Consider the following 19,591-nt stretch of genomic DNA (forward strand, 5'->3'; position numbering starts at 1 on the left):
GTTGGGTTCCAGCATTAATTTATGAATCTCAACATCGAGGCGTGTTATGTTATGGTACGAAACACAGTTCACGTTGTTAATTCGAATCCTTGTCTTCGTGCAAGTTTGGCATTTGTGTGCGGCCGCAGCGATCAGGTACGTAGACATTTAAATCAAACGCAACGCCCGTGCGTAAAGTTCTAAAATATATGCTGTTTTCATCCTCGTATTATGTGGACGCATCTCCAATACCATGTGTGTAGCTTCCAAAACTTAACAGTATCTCCCTTTCGATGTCACTTTCAAAACGTCTTCCTCCTTCTATGGAGCAAAGCACATGGCATGCACAGCTATTGAGCACGTGCCGACCCATCGCCGCTGGATTGCCGGCGCTCCTTCTGCGATCGTTTTCTTCCGCTCAGAAGGCTTTCGTTCGGCTTGTTTGCTTTTGTAGACACGTTCCTTCAACATTCCAACACGCATGGAATGCGCGCTGTGGTCTGGAGATGGGAGGATGCGTTCTGGCCCAAAGGCCCGTCAACCACCTTTTCTCCGAATCGTGTTGCAAGCAATTCTTGCGTCTGTTTGACTGTGAGATCTTAACTTGCCATGACCCCACTCGTGCCTCACTCAGTGGTGGCGAAGATTGTTTCAGCATCTCAATGTAGTTAAGGCGTAGGAGTTCCTTATCATATAGGCTCACCCACAACACCTCAGTGATCTGTCTGTATGTACATGGGATGTACGAACTATATCCTAAGAGTCGTTCCGTAGCGTCACGTTTCGTCGACCTCCACATTCAGTGAATAACAACAAGCCCACACCGGCGTCTTCGTGGTAACTGCAATAAACAGGAGCCCGGATATCTTCGCCTGCATCGGGAGTTACCTACCTGGCGGGCAAGGTTCCGTGCTTCTCTTGAGCCTCTTCAGAGTACAGTCGGCTAGAATATATGTTTGCATGAGCATGTGCTGCGATCGTTCTGAAGGGTTTCAACACGAGTGTCCTTGAATTTTAACTATGAAGTCATCATGAAGACAGACAAACACAGCTCTTGGATTTCGAATTGCCAAATGTATGGCTTACGAATTTATCGAACTTTCTGCTCATAGCAGGGCAGCGATCAGTTCCAGGGCATACAAGACACGCGATCTGCATCTAACCAGCCCTAACGCGCGCTCGAGTGGGGATCAATTTCCCCCCTTCCCTCCCGCAAATATTTTTTCTCAGAACAACCTCCACACAGCACGCCGAAGTCACACATTATGCCTGAAGCTGTGATGATTTAATTGCTGATGTTCTTGTGCACAAAATTGCATGTACCGTGTAAGGTCACTGAGTTATGACAGGCCAAAGCCAAACCATGGCTGCCTGCGGACGCGATTCCTTGGAAATCGTTCACCCTGATTCGACGGCGAAGTCTTAGACGAAACCCTAATATTTGGGGTGGTTTGTGATACAATTAGACAACTGAGTTTATGAATGCGATCAATTCCATTGACATTTGGACAGGTATAAGGGTTAAGCTGAGATCAAAATCAAACTGCCTTTTACTGGCGAAGTGGCTCTATAGAGTAGCCTTTGACGCTCCTTTCGAATTCATTGATCATAGAGCCGTCATCAGACGTCTTATTTTGACATCGTAAAGGTTAGAGGAAGGTCACTGACTTCCTCAAAAGTCCTCAAAGTGCAAGGTAAATCGGAAAAATTTTAAGTCAGTGGTCTCTCCTTACTCTCATTAATTCGAAATAAGATGCATGTTGGCGTCGATGTGGTCAAGGAATTCAAAACATGCGCCAGAAACTGCCCCACAAAGCACGTTTTCAGTAACCAAGCGGTTGGATTCACCCTTGATCCCACCTTTACGCCCGATACAAGGTCTACGGAATAATTTATATGCCCCAGTTAGAGTGTTTAATGGTCTAAAAACCTATATCAAATGTGTTTAGCTTCGTGTACCACTCTGTGGCTGCATCACACTGAACAACTACCTAGAAATTGTCGTCCCAAACAGTCATGGTTTCATTTTGACCTGCCGTAGGTCTGCTTAGCTGCACAGTCCTGACGATGTTCGTGAAAAGCCTTTTGGGGAGGGTTCCCCACTGTCCCCCCCCCCCCCCCCCCCAGCTCGATTCCACTTTGCAGAGGAGGACGCTGAATATCATCAAACCTGTAAACCAAACCTGCGCGTAAAAAAGGGAACCATAGATTTCATCGCTGGATCCCTTCTTATCTTGAGTCCTTGATTCCAGGTCAGCCGTTGTTACCGATCCGTTTCAAGATTGCCTACGATACTTTTTGTGGACTTGGATCTGTTCCTATGTACGTTGAAGCATCTTCTAGGACCACGAATCCTGTTGAATGTTTTCAAAAGATGCTTCAGGATTCCTAGCATCCTTCCAATATATTCAAATATCCTTCAAAAATGATATCCTTCGAACTTTGTCTCCGTATTGTCCAGGAACCATTGGTAAGCATTTGCATCTTTGACATAACCTATCCCAACTTGAAGAGCTTGCCAGGTTGATCAGCTTCAATTCCCAAACTTGTAAAGCCTAATGTCGTCTATTAGCCGTTGTCAACATTGTGATAGTTACGTCATATCTCTACAACAGCATGACGCCTACTGAGGCTGCCTACCACCAGACTTATGCCCGAGTTGGCTTCATCGAAACAGATTCTGGTTTGGACTCACTGTCCATGGGGTGGATCCGCACTCTTGACTCCGAGCAGTACGAAACGATTCGGAGCCGATTCCGATCTCGCTCAATCGAGACATGACTCAATTCCAGACCGAATCCAATGTAGTTGGCTCCAGTCACAGCCGCTTAGGGGATCAGCTGTTCTGTGAGCTATACAAGAACCTGCATGGAACGTACTGTAAGTCATTTACGCATTGAAACTGCATGAAACGTATTTATCATAAGTTAGCGACATCCTAGGTGTTGCAATTCATCCACATATAAGAACCATCAGAACAAAAGTTGCTCTTGCACTTCCACTAAAGTTAACTAATTGATGATTCCGGGCAGTATGGTCTATTTGCCTCTAACTTAGACGCAAGAGTTTTGAAATGAATCGATGTGTCTCGATATAACACAAATCACTGCAATGCCAGAGACAACTCCGAATCAAGCGTTGTTACGCACATGTCTGCCAGGAGCCGAATGTCAGTGGCCGATCTTCAAAAACCGCTTCACACGAGTGAAACATTTTTAGCTGCCCTGCTTGGGACAAAATGTCGTCTGAACCATGGGTATTTTCAACTTTCCCAAATGGATCATAAGTGTCTGTGCCGAAAATAGTTTTCCAGCTTCATTGAAACATTTTCTAGGGTCCTGGGTCGGTTTTACGATTTCCGAAACACATTCTGGTCCCCGGCATGGCTCCACGCAGTTTGCCTTAGAACTTTCGCGTACCCATCATCCTTGTGGGGATTGGCCAGGGATGTGCTGAGATCCGAAATCTCCAAAATGTTTTTTCCAAGACCCAGCCTTTATTTCTGGATTTGTCTGAAGATTCTGAGTTATAGAATCTGGTGTTGGGATACATGTACATATGCGCTGCGCAATACTTTTGGGAGTGACTTTGATAGCGAAGTGAAAAGGAGGCGCGAAAATGGAAGCGGTCATTTTGCTGAACTTTGCATTTCGGAGCAAACGTATGGTGCTTCAACGCATCGTCGCTGTTTTGCAATGCCCAAAATATTTTAGCCATCGCTTATGGTCTAAAAATGGTCAAAACTGTCCTGATAATAGGACGTTTTGCGTGCGTAGAACACACGCCAAAAAACCGGCAACACCATGAGAACAATTGTGATGCATATTCATTCCCGAGGGTGCTAACAACGTGACGAAGGATGGCTTACACGACGCGATGTATCTCATATCGAATGCCTGAATCTACGTGTAAGTGATCTGCAATAGCTTGTGTACATATTCAGCCCGTAAACCACTACCAAGCATCCACAAACATGATAACGACGAGTTGAGTGCAGACATTTAAATATGCATTCAGAAGCCAGAGTGGCGATGTTACCTAAACGAGTGTACAGCGCGATCGGACGAGGGACGGAAGAACGCCAACTACGTGTACAGCGGCGATCACTGCCGGAATGTATGACGCATTCAGCAAAACTGTGACGTAGCCAGATGGGCGGTGCATGGTCTGTGGCTATTGCATATGTGTATCCGACGCGCGTGAAAAAGGTCAGTGCGAGCAGGCCACACGAGGACCACGGAGGAATCGTGTTTCGGTGTTATAATGCAGCTCTGAAAACTGCAGCTCGGAATAGGGAAAACCGAAAATATATGTAGATATCCCGTAATAATGCTCTAAAACCTTGCGGCAAACGCAGATTCTAAGTTACTTGCATACCTCACAATGTATATATGTATCCTTGCAATAAAATAAAACGGATGTCTATAGATCCTTTCGTGGGGTTATGATTAATTTACTGTTTGTATCTACAGCCAGTAGAGACCAGTAGAGTAAACAGATGACTGTCAAGATAACGTAAATTCGACGGCACACATCTCACCACTCATTTACCCTAATATATGCGTCTTTGAACATTTCATCACTTTGCGTATATTGCCGCATAGCGGCTCGCTGCTCCCACGCACAACTGCCTTTTAGGAAGTTCTTCATTTGGGAAGATGTTGATTCGAAAGACGCACGTTAGACACGGGCATGAAATCATGTGACGCGAAACAAAAGGAAGCGGTACGTTGGAAAATGATTCGCATATTTAGCCCAAATTTACGTTCAGTGAACACCCCAGCTGTCTGCCTTACCCTTCATCGCATTGCAGATAAACCGCGCGGTTTGCCGACCTTCACCACCATTTATGGCTGTACCTACCCTTTTGTTCCGGAAGGCAAAGCTTCAGAGTGCAGCCTGCGACTCCGTTATCGCTGCAGACACAGTTGTTGCACTCCATCTTGAACAGAGCACCGGGAAGACATTTTGCGTCTGGAAGTCCACATACCCACATCAAGACCATGCCCATGAGCACTACCTGAGCTTTTAAGTCGTGCTAAGGAGAACGCTGCAGGTGCACAGCTTATGATCCGTCGGTGACGAGATGAGCAGTGCGCTGGAAAATGCATGTTGTGATTCGCATCGGTGTTACAGCATGCATAGTACATGGAATATTTCCGATTGTGTATCCTAAATGTACCGGTCATCTAACCTTCGTTTTGCACTTTTACGATCTTGTCGTGACAGAAGACGCGTCGCTTGCTTCTTTCGGGAAGATTGTCCGTTCCGTTGCAGGACATTGGCTTCTGGCTCGTCTGCCCCGCCTTGCAGGCCTTCCTTGTACAGCCGTAGAACTTGTTGTCCACGCAGTTGCAGTCGTTGCCACACTCGTCGATGAATTCTTTCCCGTGAGGACAGCCTGGGGATGGAGTGCATTTTAGAAATAGTCCGTTTCAAAGCAAAAGCAATTACTTGTTTCAGTGCTGGTGTGGAGGACATAATTATAATTAAGCTTTTTATGGGCATCTTTGACCGCGATTTATCGGAAGGTCAGAAAGGGAAGATCTACGTTAGGTAAAACGGTATGTTTCGACCACTGGTCTTGCTCAAACTTAAGAAAATGTATGACAGCAGACAGTGCAGGACAATGAGTTTGTTGTTTGCAAACAAAGTTATTTCCCTGAACGGTTAGCGGCAATAGTTTGTTATATGTTTGAGGAAAAGCAGTGGTCAATTTGTAACACTTGATCTAGCACAGATATTTCCCTTTCCCACATAGAGAAGATATTTCATTTTTCCACCAGGAATCTGCGGTCAAATGATTATCAAAAGCCTGAAAAAATGAACTAGGCTCATTGAACTTGTTCTGAGGTCTGAAATTTTCTTTCAAAACAAATGAGAAAGGTTTAATCTAAGAAGTTTTTAGCCCAACCATTAAAGAATATTAATCTAGCATATCCATAAATGTCGTGGGGCATCCGAACTACTGCGCCCGGGGCGGGAATTCAATTTCAATACTCGATGCTGAAGCTGCCACCGCACTGTACGGATGCGCTGCCTTCCTGCGGAACAATGTCCCAGCAAACGTCCGTTAAACAGAAATATTGCTGTGTAAACAAGGGGCATCTGGCATAGTCATTTGAATGAAATTAACGTGCATTTTGTGCCCATCTGTTTCCGATGACTTTGAAGGCATACTTCTAAAGAATTGGGTAGTTCTAAGAGGTTTGGATTTCACTCGCAGTTGTGTCTGATTACGACAAACGGAAGCATTCTCCATTGCTTTTCATTCTCGAAATTGGTCTTAGTTACTCTTTTGGACCTTCGAGTTTGTGAGTTCAACTCCCGCATTACAACAGCCATATTAATACCACCGCAAGAAACAGACAACAAATTTTTGTTTTGAGAAGCATGTTATAACAACGGTATGCATACAAATGTATGTTTAATGCGATTCTGAAGTTCTGGTCTGGCTTAAAGTCATTAAGTTAAGTCAAATGAAAACGATACAAGCACTTGATTTCGGCTATTGCCTGCTTGGCGGACAGGCGCTGGGCATTAGTACACAATTCCAGCAGCAGATGGCGGGCGGAAATAAGTCGCAATGTCCCAATATGGCGCTCAGAAATTTCCCTTTACCTGTCTTCCTCAACCAAACCGCGCACACGCTGTTCGCTGTGCTGTAGGCATGTCTGGAAACAATAGACGACGGTCTTGTCGGTGTGTTACCGAGTGCGGTCAGTATCTTTTTACCATTGATAGGGGATAGATATGCATATGCATCATTGCTTTTGCCACGCACAGATATAGTGTGGTCAGATACATGTGATCATGCAACATGGTCATTCCTCATAATTTATGCATATCAATTCTAAGTATTGGTATGTGGTGGCTAGAACATGGGGTTTTAATAGGAAACGCGACTACCACCTGGGTGTTAATTGGTCAAAGATAGGATGAACACACTGCTGCACCCATCACGCAGCTTCTTCGATGAAGAACTGGTGAGGTACAGAAGGCTTACAATGCCTTTATCTCATTTCACTCCAGTTTTTACACAGAAGAACACCAGAAAGGGTGACACACACTCCTACATACACACCTGACTCGTCCTTTGAACAAAGCTTAAGGGTGCATCCGGCCACGCCGTTGTCTCCACAGACGCAGGTGTTGCAGTCGGCCTTGTACACAGAACCGGGAAGGCAAGGTGCATCTGCAACACATCGCCGCTCTTTAGATTATCAGGCCGATGAAAATATCCTTGCACAGGACTTGATTAGGTCAGGCATCTGCTCATCATGCAGTCGTTGCAAACAGTTGTGTACGTTATTCGAGGCCACGGTGATTCTGGAGCCACTACGTTTTCATGACGCATCTCTCCAATATGCATTTTGCGAGATGATATGTGCTCTTCGAAGCATCCAGTGATAAGGCGTATCGACACGGCATCCGATGAAGAGTGAAATAAATGGTGAAAAACATGGAAGACGGATGAATGACATGCAGCGGCTTGGTACCTAGGCTCTGCGTTTTGATGATGCCCTTGTGACAGAAGACACGTCTGCCGGTTCTTTTGGGCAGATTGTCATCAACACCACAGGACCTAGGCTTCTCAGGCTGCTCGCCAGGCTTGCACGCCTTCTTGGTGCAGCTGTAGACCTTGCCATTTACGCAGTTGCAGTCGTTGTTGCACTCATCAATGAAAGCGGGGCCATGTGGACAGCCAGCGACTGGAAAACGACATGCTCTTAAGCCACCGCAACAAATTGATAGGATTATCATCAATGAGGCTCTGAAAGAAACCTGCCGAACATGCATAACTACAGTGTAAGATTTGATGTCAGAACGACAAATTTAGAAAACGAAATCTGGTTATCTTTGTTCGGGAAGTTTACTCTGTTGGCATCGATATTAACATTGATATGGTAGAAAACACGGAAACTCAATACCAAACAGTACACAGGTAGGATACAGATGAAAGACAGGTCTTCCAAAGTTTATCTGGCAACTTGGTCATGACATCACCACGGGGTTCTTGGCAAACCACAGCATTGTAAGCCCATAGGAAAGAGTCTTTTACAGAGGCAATCTTTGGGCAGATTAAGAAGGCACTGACGGCTGAAACGTTTTTAAGATCAGTCAAATCGTGTGTTCTCCCTGTGATTTTGGAGTTCAGTACCTAAGTGTTGGATTGCAAGTCATTTTGCACGAGCCTTGCAACGTTGAACTAGGTAGCGGTACTGGTACTAGCACCTGGTTTATAGACAACGCTGGTGTTTTTCATGGATCTCTGACACTCACCGAAATTTCTTAACCATTTACCTCTTGCCTCCCAAAACGTTCTGCGCGTTTGAATGCAAACTGCGCTCACTAGGATTGAAATATTTTAGCATATCGCACGTATATGCCTATCCTTTATTTTGTTTTGTTCTCAAAACATATTATGAACCCGATTGCTTGTCATTCTAGTCTAAATGCCACAGAACGTTCTGCCACTGTATTATTCACCTACATGAATGCACATGCTATGTTTGACCTCGTTTTTAAAGTTTGACAATTTTGGCGCATGATAGACGCTTTTAACTCCACCAAATTTCCCCAATGTTGAACACGTGACGTCGGCATTTGGCATTTCTAGCTCATCATTGGCATAAGGTGAGCAGATAGGTGGAAGAATAACTCCAGCCCCAAGGACGACGACACCACCCGTATATGTATATGAAGGCCATGTGTAAAAAGCTATAATCCTGAGAAAACTAATAATTATGGTGCGTGTGTTGCAATGTAACGAGCGTAACGCATCTGCGAATTCAGACAAACATAATCAAGATAAAGAACAAAATACCAGGCCGCAATGTGTTTACAAAATGCGAGAGGCGCAGAAAGCAGAAATAGCACCCAAGAGGTCGATAGGACATGGGCATGCATCTGCCTGGATATTCAGCTCCCGGTTCAGCGCCTAAGTTGCCCCAGATTGCTGGCGTCGCCACTGGAATCGCTTCCTTTTGTGTTGTTCGCGTCGGGCTTGCGCGCCAGGATTGAATCAGAGTCCCTTAGCGGGATGGAGCAGTTCAGACTTCCAATCATCTTCAGAACCATTCTGCAATAAAATGGTTCGAACAGACCCTGGCTTTTAAAATCTTGAACAAGCGTTTTATGTCGGCAGGCACAAAAACATGCCGAACTGTGCCTTGTCTGACTGCATTGAAACAAATAATGATAAGGGGATGCTGGGCGTCGTATTCTCGTTGCATGGTGCATTGCGGCACGATACTGCGCAGGTAATTTTTACAAAGACTGGAGTCATGCTATAATTATGTGGAGGCTTGTTACCCTGAGAGCGCCAACAACAATGTATTTTTTCAAGATGTCAAATTTAGCACTACTGAAATGCTTGGCATAGAACAGTAATATGCATTGCGTTACACCAGTCTACCTTTGTCAAATTTCTAAAAACCAAAAGTCAGTCCAGAGCTTACTGAAGAAACTACGTTCTTGGATTTTATGACATTATATTTTATAAGAACTCATATTGAGGAAAGCTGCACTGGCCCAGCCATCTAGCCGATGAAACACCGTATCCAGTAGGAAATCTAGTCCCCCGTAAGTACGTCACTGGTTGCCAGGCTTATAACCTACACATGAGGTAACATGTGATGAAAGTCACGTTCCCTGTGGACTTTCATGTGCTCAGTACGTCTATGGTCTTCGGCTTTGAAGCAGCCTCGCACTTTTGATTACATTTTTAATGAAAGTGATCAATGCAGAGTATCTTAAAATTGTAGTTTTGAGTGGAAATAGAAATATTGTCTACCTGTTGTGTGCATAAGTCTTTCACTGGTGCAGACCCCGGTGAATATAATTTCTTTACAACGCATTGCCCAGGCTGGGCCTGGCCACTGAGCAATGTGAAGGAAATGCTGCACCGAGCTCAGATCGATGTGAGTTTCATTCGTACCTCCAGATTTTAAAAAAGGTTTGGTAATTCTCGATAATACACCATACTCGGACATCATTGTATGTCTCTGTCGGGGGTCAGGCAAGTAAGTGAACAACATCGATTACTTTTGAAACACAGCAGCACAGGTTGCTGCACGGGTATCGATTTATATTCTTTTGTGAGGGCCCTGCCAACCCCCCCCTCCCCCTCCCAATGTCCAGTTGGACCCCCCAATGTTGGCTTGGCCCCCAATGTTTTTGGCTTAAATACTACAAAAAACGTGGGTAAAAGATGATCATAACACAAAGACTATCTCTTCATTGATCTTTCTGCGTAGTGGCGTCTTTTATCACTGTCATAACAAAAAGTCATGTCTGTTTTTGCCCCAAGATACAAATCGTAACAGCCGAGCGGTTAAACGATGCAACAAACTTCACATATCTAGCGCCATAAGACGCGCAATAATCTGTGAGGATAACGTGAAAAGCTCTGGAATATGGGGATGACCTAAGTCCTTCACGGCCAACCCCCTCCCCGTCCCACAACCAAAAGGCGTGCCGTCTCCCATGACCGCCATAGAAGAGCGCCATCGGGGCTCTGAGGTGGCCTCTAAAGGGGCGTCTTCACGTGCCGATCAGAAGACCCGCGTGCGTCCAGTGCCTGCTCCCTGGATTCAACCCTGCACGACTTCTATACTGCTATGATTAAAGACTTTATTAACTATACAAAGATTAAAAACATATAGCGTGCTTAACAAACAAAAAGTGGGTTAAATCCGGTGAGAAAAATGGGGGGTTAGGTTGTCGAGCCTTCGGTTCGGCCCACCAATAATTTACAAAAATTGACACCACTGGATTGTTGCATCAGGGATATCTTGCTAAAAACGAAGGTGATATCTATGAATTACTGACCTAAGGAAAGGCAATTTCCCATACATGCCAGAATGGCAAAATAAAATAAGCCAATGGCTATTCGAATGTAAATCATCGTCTTGCGTGGACGTGCCAGTTCCGAAGCCCGAACGATGCGATTCTGACGCAAGAAGTTTATTGTCAGAAGATTAAAAGATATGGAGGAAAACTTCCGCGCTTAAGTTTTTTATGATCTGTACCGGCGAAAAACCGAAGTCACGTCCAAATACCTGATGCGGGATTAAACTTGGTATTAGTGATTGCTGCTAAAGCATCACGCAACCACGTTTCCTTCAAGTATGCTCTGTTTTTAAGACTAATTGCTGGGCGCCAGCGGGAAGGTAACGCCACTGATGGCCGTGCTTAGCAACAAGCTGCATGCGTAGGCTGTGGCCAAAAATCTAGTGACTCTCTGACATACTCTAGGTTTATCAAAACCCTTGTTTCGGCACGATCATGCTGTGCTAGCTCGCAGTTCTGCACGTTCGAAACTGACAAAGCACCCCGGACAGCCTGCGTCTGGTGTGGGGAGGAGCGGGCCCCCAGGACGCACATCAGGGAGCGAGACGTGCGTGGATGGCCTCCACGCGGTGCGGAGGGGGGTGCAGAGTCTGTACCTGGTCCAGAATTCAGCGCAAAGCTGACGGCTGTCGGCGAGGGTCCGCACACCTTCGTGAAAGCCTGGAAGCGGATCGCCGTGAGGCCGGCGGGGCACTGCTCGTCAATGCCGACCACCTGCTCGCCGGGCGCCAGCGGGCCGGAGCCGCACTGGCAGTAGAGGCAGCGCGCGTCCCTGCCGGCCTCGCCGCAGTCGGCAGGACACTCCGTCTGGCCCTCACACAGCGCCGTGTCGCCCTTGTCCACGGCGCCTGGCGGCACCAGCAGCAACGTCACCGGCTCCAGCCGCTCGCTGGCCGCTGCGGCCGGCCGCGCCCTTTGGAAGCGTGGCAGAGCAGAAGCTGTGTGCACTCGGGCATCTTCACGAGGTGCAAAGCCAAGAGCAGAAGCAGGGTGCTCCGACTGGATAGGGCTGACGTCAAAGCGTAGTTCAGCAGCAAGAGTTGCAGATATTTCAGCAAGCAAATGAGGGAAAGCCCAAGAAAAACAAGAAAAGTCCGAGGTGACTTTCAAGCCTTTGAAATTTATTGGAGGTCACTCATTTTGTAGGGGTTTCAACTACAGCCGCGGTCATCTTACTCAGGTAGTTAAGCTGTGAAAGCACCGAGTCTCTAATACAGGAGATGTAAATAAGCGTTTGAAATGTTCTGCGCTGTATAGATATCAAGCTATATATGGCAAGGGAGGCATTTTTAGGCATATCTATACATGTGTATATTGACATGCATGTTCAGTTGAAAACGACCGCTCATTTTGCATTAATATGCTTTGTCTGCATTGCTCGAGGTTTTGGTCTGTTGTCTTCGCATTATCTCCTAGGTTAGCAATTGTTCGCACAGTCGCTCATCTATTGGTGGGTATCTTGGGATTCAACGTTTCAAGATAATTGATCATGGTCGGAAGAGTAGAGCGGGCGCAACTGATATGGACAGAGTTGTGTAACTGTAGCGTTTCCTTAGCACGGAGAAGGTGAATAATCTTAGGTTAGAAGTTCAAATAGTTGTGATTCTACTCAATAAATGTGTATGCAGTCAATCAGTAATAAAGTATCTGTGCAAAGAACCACCACTAGCCTTTGCTACAGTTTTTGCGGTGTGTTTAATAGCAGATACCTTTATGCACATTTCGGACATAGTTGTACAACCGTAGGGATATTTACTTTTGTTCAAGGAACGTTCGCCTTCTCCATGCTAAAGGCTACGACAGTGATTTAGTGAGTTTGTGCAAGACAAATACTTAACACAAGCAATACTGCCAGGATTAAATCCGGGATACTCGCGCAAGGCACAAAATACTGGTCACTGCGGAATCAGCGGTCATATTCAGACACGTACGGTACAACAAAAAATTCTGCTTAGTTATACGGTATATATATATATGTATATATTCCAAACATATTTTTACAGGTTTTTAAATAGCACATAGTTCAATTTCGTTAAAAAAATATTGTAAAACTATGCGCGGAAGTATCAGAGGGACGGCGAGGCTGGTATCTCCTCAAAATAAAGAAATGACAGTGTTCCATCACGCATGTACGCACCTGGCTGTTCCGCCGAACACCCTTTCAGAGTACAAAACTCTTCGCCGGCATTTCCGCAAACGCAACGATTGCAGTCGTTGTTAAACTCGGCGCCCGGGAGACACGGCATATCTGCAGAACATGGGCTGGGTAACATTCCGCACAGCACACAGCGGAGCTGCTAGTGGGGAGCTGGACAGAGTCACCAGAGCATGGGCTGGATAACATCCTGCGCAGCAGTGAGCGAAGCTTCTAATGGGAGCTGGACAGAGTCACCAGGACATGGGCTGGATAACATCCTACGTAGCTCAGAGCGGAGGTACTAGTGAGGAGCTGGACAGAGTCACCAGAACATGGGCTGGATAACATCCTACGTAGCGCAGAGCGGAGCCACTAGTGGGGAGCTGGACAGAGTCACGTGTGTGCAGTACTCACTAACTGCATCTCCCCAATCTTCTCTCACACCAGTGTCTTTTTGGGGAGGGATGCGGGGAAGGAGAACCCATGGAGAATGCGTGACTGGATCTGGCAGGGCCGCTGCCCCTGGTCGTGGGCCAAGTTAGTCAGGTGTACACCGCGAGCGCCTAACGCGACTCGAACCCACCTGGCCACGGGTGTGCGAATCGGAAGGCACGCGCTCTATTCAGCTAAGCTTTTGAAAGTGGCTTTCGTAAAATATATTAGCCATTCTATTTATGTTCATTTTTTCGTAACTATATCAATAGGCGTGCCATGTAGCCTAAGTCTAGAGGTTATTTCAGCTCTGTCTTTGTGCCTGCTGTGGTGTTAACGTTTTATCGCGAACAGGTTTATAACCATGAACCAGCCAAGTTAAGTTTGTTATGGATATTAGAGGACCGTGAATTCCAAGACGTGGGGCAATTCCTTTTCACCAGCTTGAAGTCTAAAAGACATCGTTCCAGCATCAACAGATACAAAACAACGTCAGTGCTGCCACATCTGGAGCGTCTCAGGTTTTTATGATATTGTCTCAGCCCTGTTCTTGAATGATGCTTTATTCGAAGGCATCTGTCTCTCCTACAAAGGCTGAGTTGAAGCCAAAACTTAACAAATTATCAGAGCGTAGAGTGACGACCTGCCAAAAGGAAAGGTGCTAAATGGATAAGGAGACACTGCAATTTTCTTCGAGCTGACTGAAAATGCAACGTTTACGTGGGTCTTATCCTTTCAACATAATGGCTGTGTGCTATGCGTGAACGATTGGATCAGCAACGTCTAGACAGAACCAAACTCCTGCAACGGTAAAGGATGCTCACATTGGTGCGAGTCACGTCATTCAATTTCATGCAGCTTTTTAACCAGCATTGCTTGCAATTGCCTCTATTTTGGCTACTTTTTAACGATACATTCGTTCATTTTCCGACATGCGTGAGCTTCTCATTTAGTCGCTCACCAATACTTCCAAAACCTCACCTGCGCTTTGCAGTTTGATGATGCCCTCGTGACAAGAGACCCGTGAACCGCTTCTTTTAGGCAGATCCTCCCCGGACTTGCATTCCACAGGCGCCTCGGGCCTCTGTCCAGGCATGCATACTTTCCTTGTGCAGCCGTAGAACTTGTCGTCCACGCAGTTGCAGTCGTTCCCGCACTCGTCGATGAAACCAGGGCCATACTGACAGGCTGACTCTGTAACATGACACGCGGAGGTGATGTTCTTTTGGTCTCCAAACTTGCCATGAGGCGAGGGTTTTATTTGCTGCATTTTAACAGCAGTATTTTTAGATATTATTTGTAGGACTTACCATCGGCCCATATCGGGCGCAGTTCGCACACAACCTGCCGTTGTTGACCGCAATCTGTCCCAGGTCACGTGACCGTGTCATCGGTTTATTTCCAAAACACTAGTGTCCATAGTCCAGCCATACGCACCATACGGCTTCCTGGTATCGGAATAATTGTGTTGGCTAGTTTGTCCACAGATAGGAATGTTGCCGATAAAGCCCGCCTGTATGCCATTCTTACTTCGTGATCTGCTTTAGTCACGGTAATGATAAAAAGCATATGCACGAGTACTGAGACTGTCCGGGGCCACGTATTGTTTAATGATGACTGTGAGCTGGACGAAACCTTTTCAGAGGTTGTTGCTTAAATGGCAAACAGAACATGTCAGAGGCTTACACTACACGCGCCTTAACACCAAAAGCGTTCGGTATGAACTTCCATTTTTCCCCCATGGGAGAGTAGAAGTTGTATTATACGGTCTGTATTATCGCGCAGTGAAAACTGGTGCTTGTAACTGCGAAAAGCTCCCGTAGACTCCCGTAAACTATTGCTTTGCGTCAGCACTTGCGCATTCGCCAATGTACATTTGGATCGTCCAATACTCACAGAAATACGGCTACAACTTTGAACAGTTCCAGCTGTTCTCACCGGTCCATGTCGGGCACAGATCATGCACACGCACACGCGCACACGCACACGCACACAAACACACACACACACACACACACAACACACACCACACACACACACACACACACACACACAACACACACACAACACACACAACACACACACACACACACACACACACACACACACACACACACAACACACACACACACACACACACACACACACACACACCCACACATAACATAACATATATATATATATATATATAATATTATATATAGTATATTATAATTATATATATATATATATATACATATATAATATATATATATCTATGCATAATATCAGCAAAAAGTGGGAAGTGGTATGTCTCTGAGCGAAAAAGCAAGGTGGACATTGAAACCTGATGAAGTCATCATGGCCTCTGAGGGAGCTGTTGTCCTCGGTTTTGCTTGCGGCGAGAGTTATGCCTCATCAGGCTGCCGTGCCCATCATACGCCGTCAAAGGCATGCCACTGTCGTCGAGGCCTCACATATCATTCGTAACTTGGCCAGGTGCTGGATGATAGGTTCAAAAAGCAAATTGAGAAACCCAAATGTACACAAAACAAACTGAATTTCATTTGATAGCCGAATGTAGCTGTGTCGTGTGTAGGTAGCTTGCGTGTCATATATGTCCGCTCCTTTATCCTATCCAAGGTGTAGATTAGGTCTAAGTTTAGAAACTGGTGACTGGAATATTTGCCACTGTCGCCGGGCCACATGTGAGCTTTGTATAGTTGATCACCACACCACGTGTGGGTTTATTTGAGGCTATCTGAAAGGTATTTTCAGAATGGAGTTCAGTTAACTAATGGCAGAGATCATGCGTGTCAAATATGGGGCATGGTCGGTCAAAAGTCCTTGAAGACCTCTAATCTTCTATCTCTCCTCCTCTAACCTCCTGTTCTTCAACTCTAATCGACGAATCGTAGTCATTGACTAGCTTTGGCATGTCATGGAAAAAAGTCGAATGAAAGCTACAGAGGCCATGGGCCCCGGGACAATAATTAATAACAAATACCTGATAGGAAAATTTAGCATTGACACCAAGCGGTTTTCACCTTTGGCCTACCTGAGGCCTCTGAAAGATCTGTAAATTAAGCAGGCCATACCCACGGGGAAAACAGCATTGCAAAGCTCTCATCAAACTGTATCAGAAAAGTGTGTCTGAAGAATGGAAAATGTGACCTTCAGAAAAAGGATCAGGTCGTGGCGGTGGAGTTAGGCTTTAGTGACCCTCCTGTTATATGAAGCCTTTAAGGGAGAATTTCACATTTGTATGGGGTTTTGAACTGAAATAGCCTTCTCGAAGATCATTCGGTACAATTGAGAGTCATGTTCTTCTTAACACTTGGCCGGGTGCCGGATGACAGGTTCAAAAAGTAAATTAAGAAACCCAAATACACACAAAATCAAATTGAATTTCATTGGAAAGCCGACATTGCGACTATCCACGGCAACCTAGATCGAACCACATGTACAGCAGGACGTGCTTGGCCGGGTCCTAAGGCATAGAAAGAAACGCACGCGAAAGTAAGACACGTACGTACGTAAGAAACGTGCGTATTTCCGCTCTAGGTCTGGCTTGCACCACAGGTACCTACGTTTCTGATCCGGCAGGCAAAACTTCAGAGTGCAGCCGGCTTGTCCGTTATCGCCGCACGTACAGACGTTGCATTCGTTCTTGAATGCAGCACCAGGAAGACAGTCGTCAGTCTGAAAAGTCAAACAACACATGCGTCTGACTCATATCCAAGCGATGTTTCAAGCAGCTTCTTTGGCAGGGCGTAAGCATCACTTTATCTCAACTCACCTCATGGTCCATTTATTCCAAGGTCTGTGTGATCTGATTCGTTTGAGTTACTACATCATGCTTGCTGGACATCTGTGTTACCTTTCACCAACGGAATATGGCTGCACCATGATACAAAAGGTCTGAATCAAGAGCGGAACGGCTGGCTTCTGGCAAAACTGAGAAAAGGCCAGAACCAGAAACCAGTAAAAGGAAAAGAAAAAGTACTTTTTTGCCACAACCACTGTCGCATTAGTTATTTTACTTGTCGGCGTCTCTTATGGTTGTCAGTCGAGTTGAGTCAAACGGATTTAACACATTTTTCCTTGGCCGTACCTAGCTTTGCGTATGTGCACCGAGCAACGTCGATGCAAATTAAGACGCATCATTTTCACTGGAGGACAATGTGAAGGTGCACGAGGCTAGCTTATGACTTTCTATGGCATTGACCTTTGAGTCCTTGCACCGAACGTCCTTCAATACGGCGACGATGTTGGTGCATTGTAGCAAGTGCATTCCTTGGAGGGTTTGAACACTTAACTGATACAACGTTAACCTGGAATCCCCCTTACGTTATCACTGACCCCTCACGATCGCATTGATTCACAATATGACGTAGTTTAGGGCTACTTTGACAGTGTTTTTCTGTATTTCGATTGACATTATTTTGGCATAGCACCACCTAATGGTTCCTTTTCAATCGCACAAGATAAAATGGGCCTCAGTAGCACACCGGACAGGTCTACACTCTGCGGAGCGTGGTTGGCTTTGACAGAAAACTGTCTTCCGCAACAAGCGCATGTTTCTCAACCTGCGTGATATTCGTAGTGCTTGTGGTTCGATAAGCCTGTTTGTGGTTTGATAAAGGCTTTGGCCTAGAAAGGTATATGCTGCAATTTAAAAAATGCACAGTTATTGCATTTCATCCACAGTGTGGAGCAGCCCAATGCAAAAGTCGTTCCGGACTGAATTAGTACAGATACATCTGAGCTTAATAACTAACTAGCGCTCATTGATCATTAAAAAACCTTCATAAAGTGGGATATACTCGTTTTGGGCAGTTATTCAGGCAGCCTTATGGGGAGCAGTTACCATGAAAAACTTGCTGTGGCCGTGCTTGTGGCGATGAATGGTATCAGGTGGGAAATTTTCAATTCCACCACATCTTTGCTCATCCGCGAAAAATCAAACACAAGCGTATTCGGTGAAATTGAGTTTATAGTGTCTTTTTATGACGCGACCACCAAACTAAGATCCATAGACATTTTGCGTCTGTGGAGATGTGCAATGCATCGGACGTAATAAGGCCAACAGCTGCTGAAAATAAAACGCAAAGAAAACTAAAACGACGCATAGCATGGAATTGTCGGGGATGACACTGCGTTGCTTCACTTTGGAATGCCTGCGCTGCCAGTTAATGTAACACATGCAGTTGTCTCCTTCGATGCGCACACATCGGACGCGCCGGGCGCTATCTGTCCTTCCCGGATGTTTCATGTACCAAACACCTCACCTGTGTCCTGCACTTTGACAATGTTCTCGTGACAGAAAACACGTCGCCGGTTTCTTTCGGGAAGATTCTCCGTTCCGTTGCAGGGCATTGGCTTCTCACTCCTTTGTCCCTCCATGCAGCCCTTGAAAGTGCAGCCGTAGAACTTGTCGTCTATGCAGCGGCAGTCGTTGCCACACTCGTCGATGAATTCTTCACCGTGAGGACAGCCTGGGGATGGAATGCACTTAACCTAAAGTCCTCACGAAATGAAACATTTTAACTTAATGGTTTCGAGAGAGGCTGGTGGCTTCTTGGTGTTTTTCATAACAAACGCTTTAAGACTTAGAGCTTTAAGACCTTAGGCCACAACCGGGCGCCATCACAACAATGTCCTATACAGTAAACATTTTGATTGATTTGCTGATGAACAAATGAGCATGACAGTGGTAAAGTGTACCTGACTCCAACCAAAGTATGGGATAAGGCAATCACTAAATATTAATTTATTAACTTAAAAGACCGGTCAAGCATGCGGCCAGCGATACAGAACGGTATTGACTTATTGTGATGGGACGAGGGGGGGGGGACTTCGAAGTCATCAGCTTCGAACGTGGTTTCGTGTGCGTCAGTCTCCAATCATGAGACGGGTGCTTAAACCGGTCAAGCCCAAGGCCTCGGCCCGCCGCAATGATGAAATTGGAATGATACCCTCTGGGCGAGATCATGGAATTAATACACGCGCCCGAAGTCCCACTTTAAGCCTTAGCCCAAACCGTCGTATCCAAATGATTTGAAGAACGTTACTTAACCCAACCTTAACCTGACCCCCGTCCCATTTTCGCCCCACACATCCACGAGTGCACGCGTTATGTATGTGCACAACATGCTGTCCTGCCGTCACCTGCCTAATTACGGCCGTCTCAAGTCAACCCCGAGTCGC

At 45.9% G+C, this 19,591-nt stretch overlaps 1 protein-coding gene across 3 annotated transcripts in view; it reads right to left on the reverse strand.

Moving 5' to 3' along the window:
• LOC119102584 (SCO-spondin) overlaps positions 1-19,591 on the reverse strand; it is a 32,078-nt gene that overhangs the window by 2,284 nt on the left and 10,203 nt on the right. Inside the window, exons 3-12 of one of the 3 annotated variants that reach the window (XM_037226006.1) lie at positions 18,673-18,879; positions 16,972-17,083; positions 14,384-14,596; positions 12,971-13,081; positions 11,430-11,681; positions 7,479-7,691; positions 7,064-7,174; positions 5,174-5,380; positions 4,843-4,953; positions 872-922 (exon numbers count right to left, since the gene is read on the reverse strand). In XM_037226006.1, coding sequence (XP_037081901.1) covers positions 872-922; positions 4,843-4,953; positions 5,174-5,380; positions 7,064-7,174; positions 7,479-7,691; positions 11,430-11,681; positions 12,971-13,081; positions 14,384-14,498 — 1,171 coding nt within the window. In that variant the 5' untranslated portion in view covers positions 14,499-14,596; positions 16,972-17,083; positions 18,673-18,879. The remainder of the gene's footprint in view (positions 1-871; positions 923-4,842; positions 4,954-5,173; positions 5,381-7,063; positions 7,175-7,478; positions 7,692-11,429; positions 11,682-12,970; positions 13,082-14,383; positions 14,597-16,971; positions 17,084-18,672; positions 18,880-19,591) is intronic. The other 2 variants (XM_037226008.1, XM_037226007.1) reach the window with 2 other exon arrangements.

Source organism: Pollicipes pollicipes, unplaced genomic scaffold (genome assembly GCF_011947565.3).
Source record: "Pollicipes pollicipes isolate AB1234 unplaced genomic scaffold, Ppol_2.1 Scaffold_5724;HRSCAF=6776_pilon_pilon_pilon, whole genome shotgun sequence".
Taxonomy (NCBI): domain Eukaryota; kingdom Metazoa; phylum Arthropoda; class Thecostraca; order Pollicipedomorpha; family Pollicipedidae; genus Pollicipes; species Pollicipes pollicipes.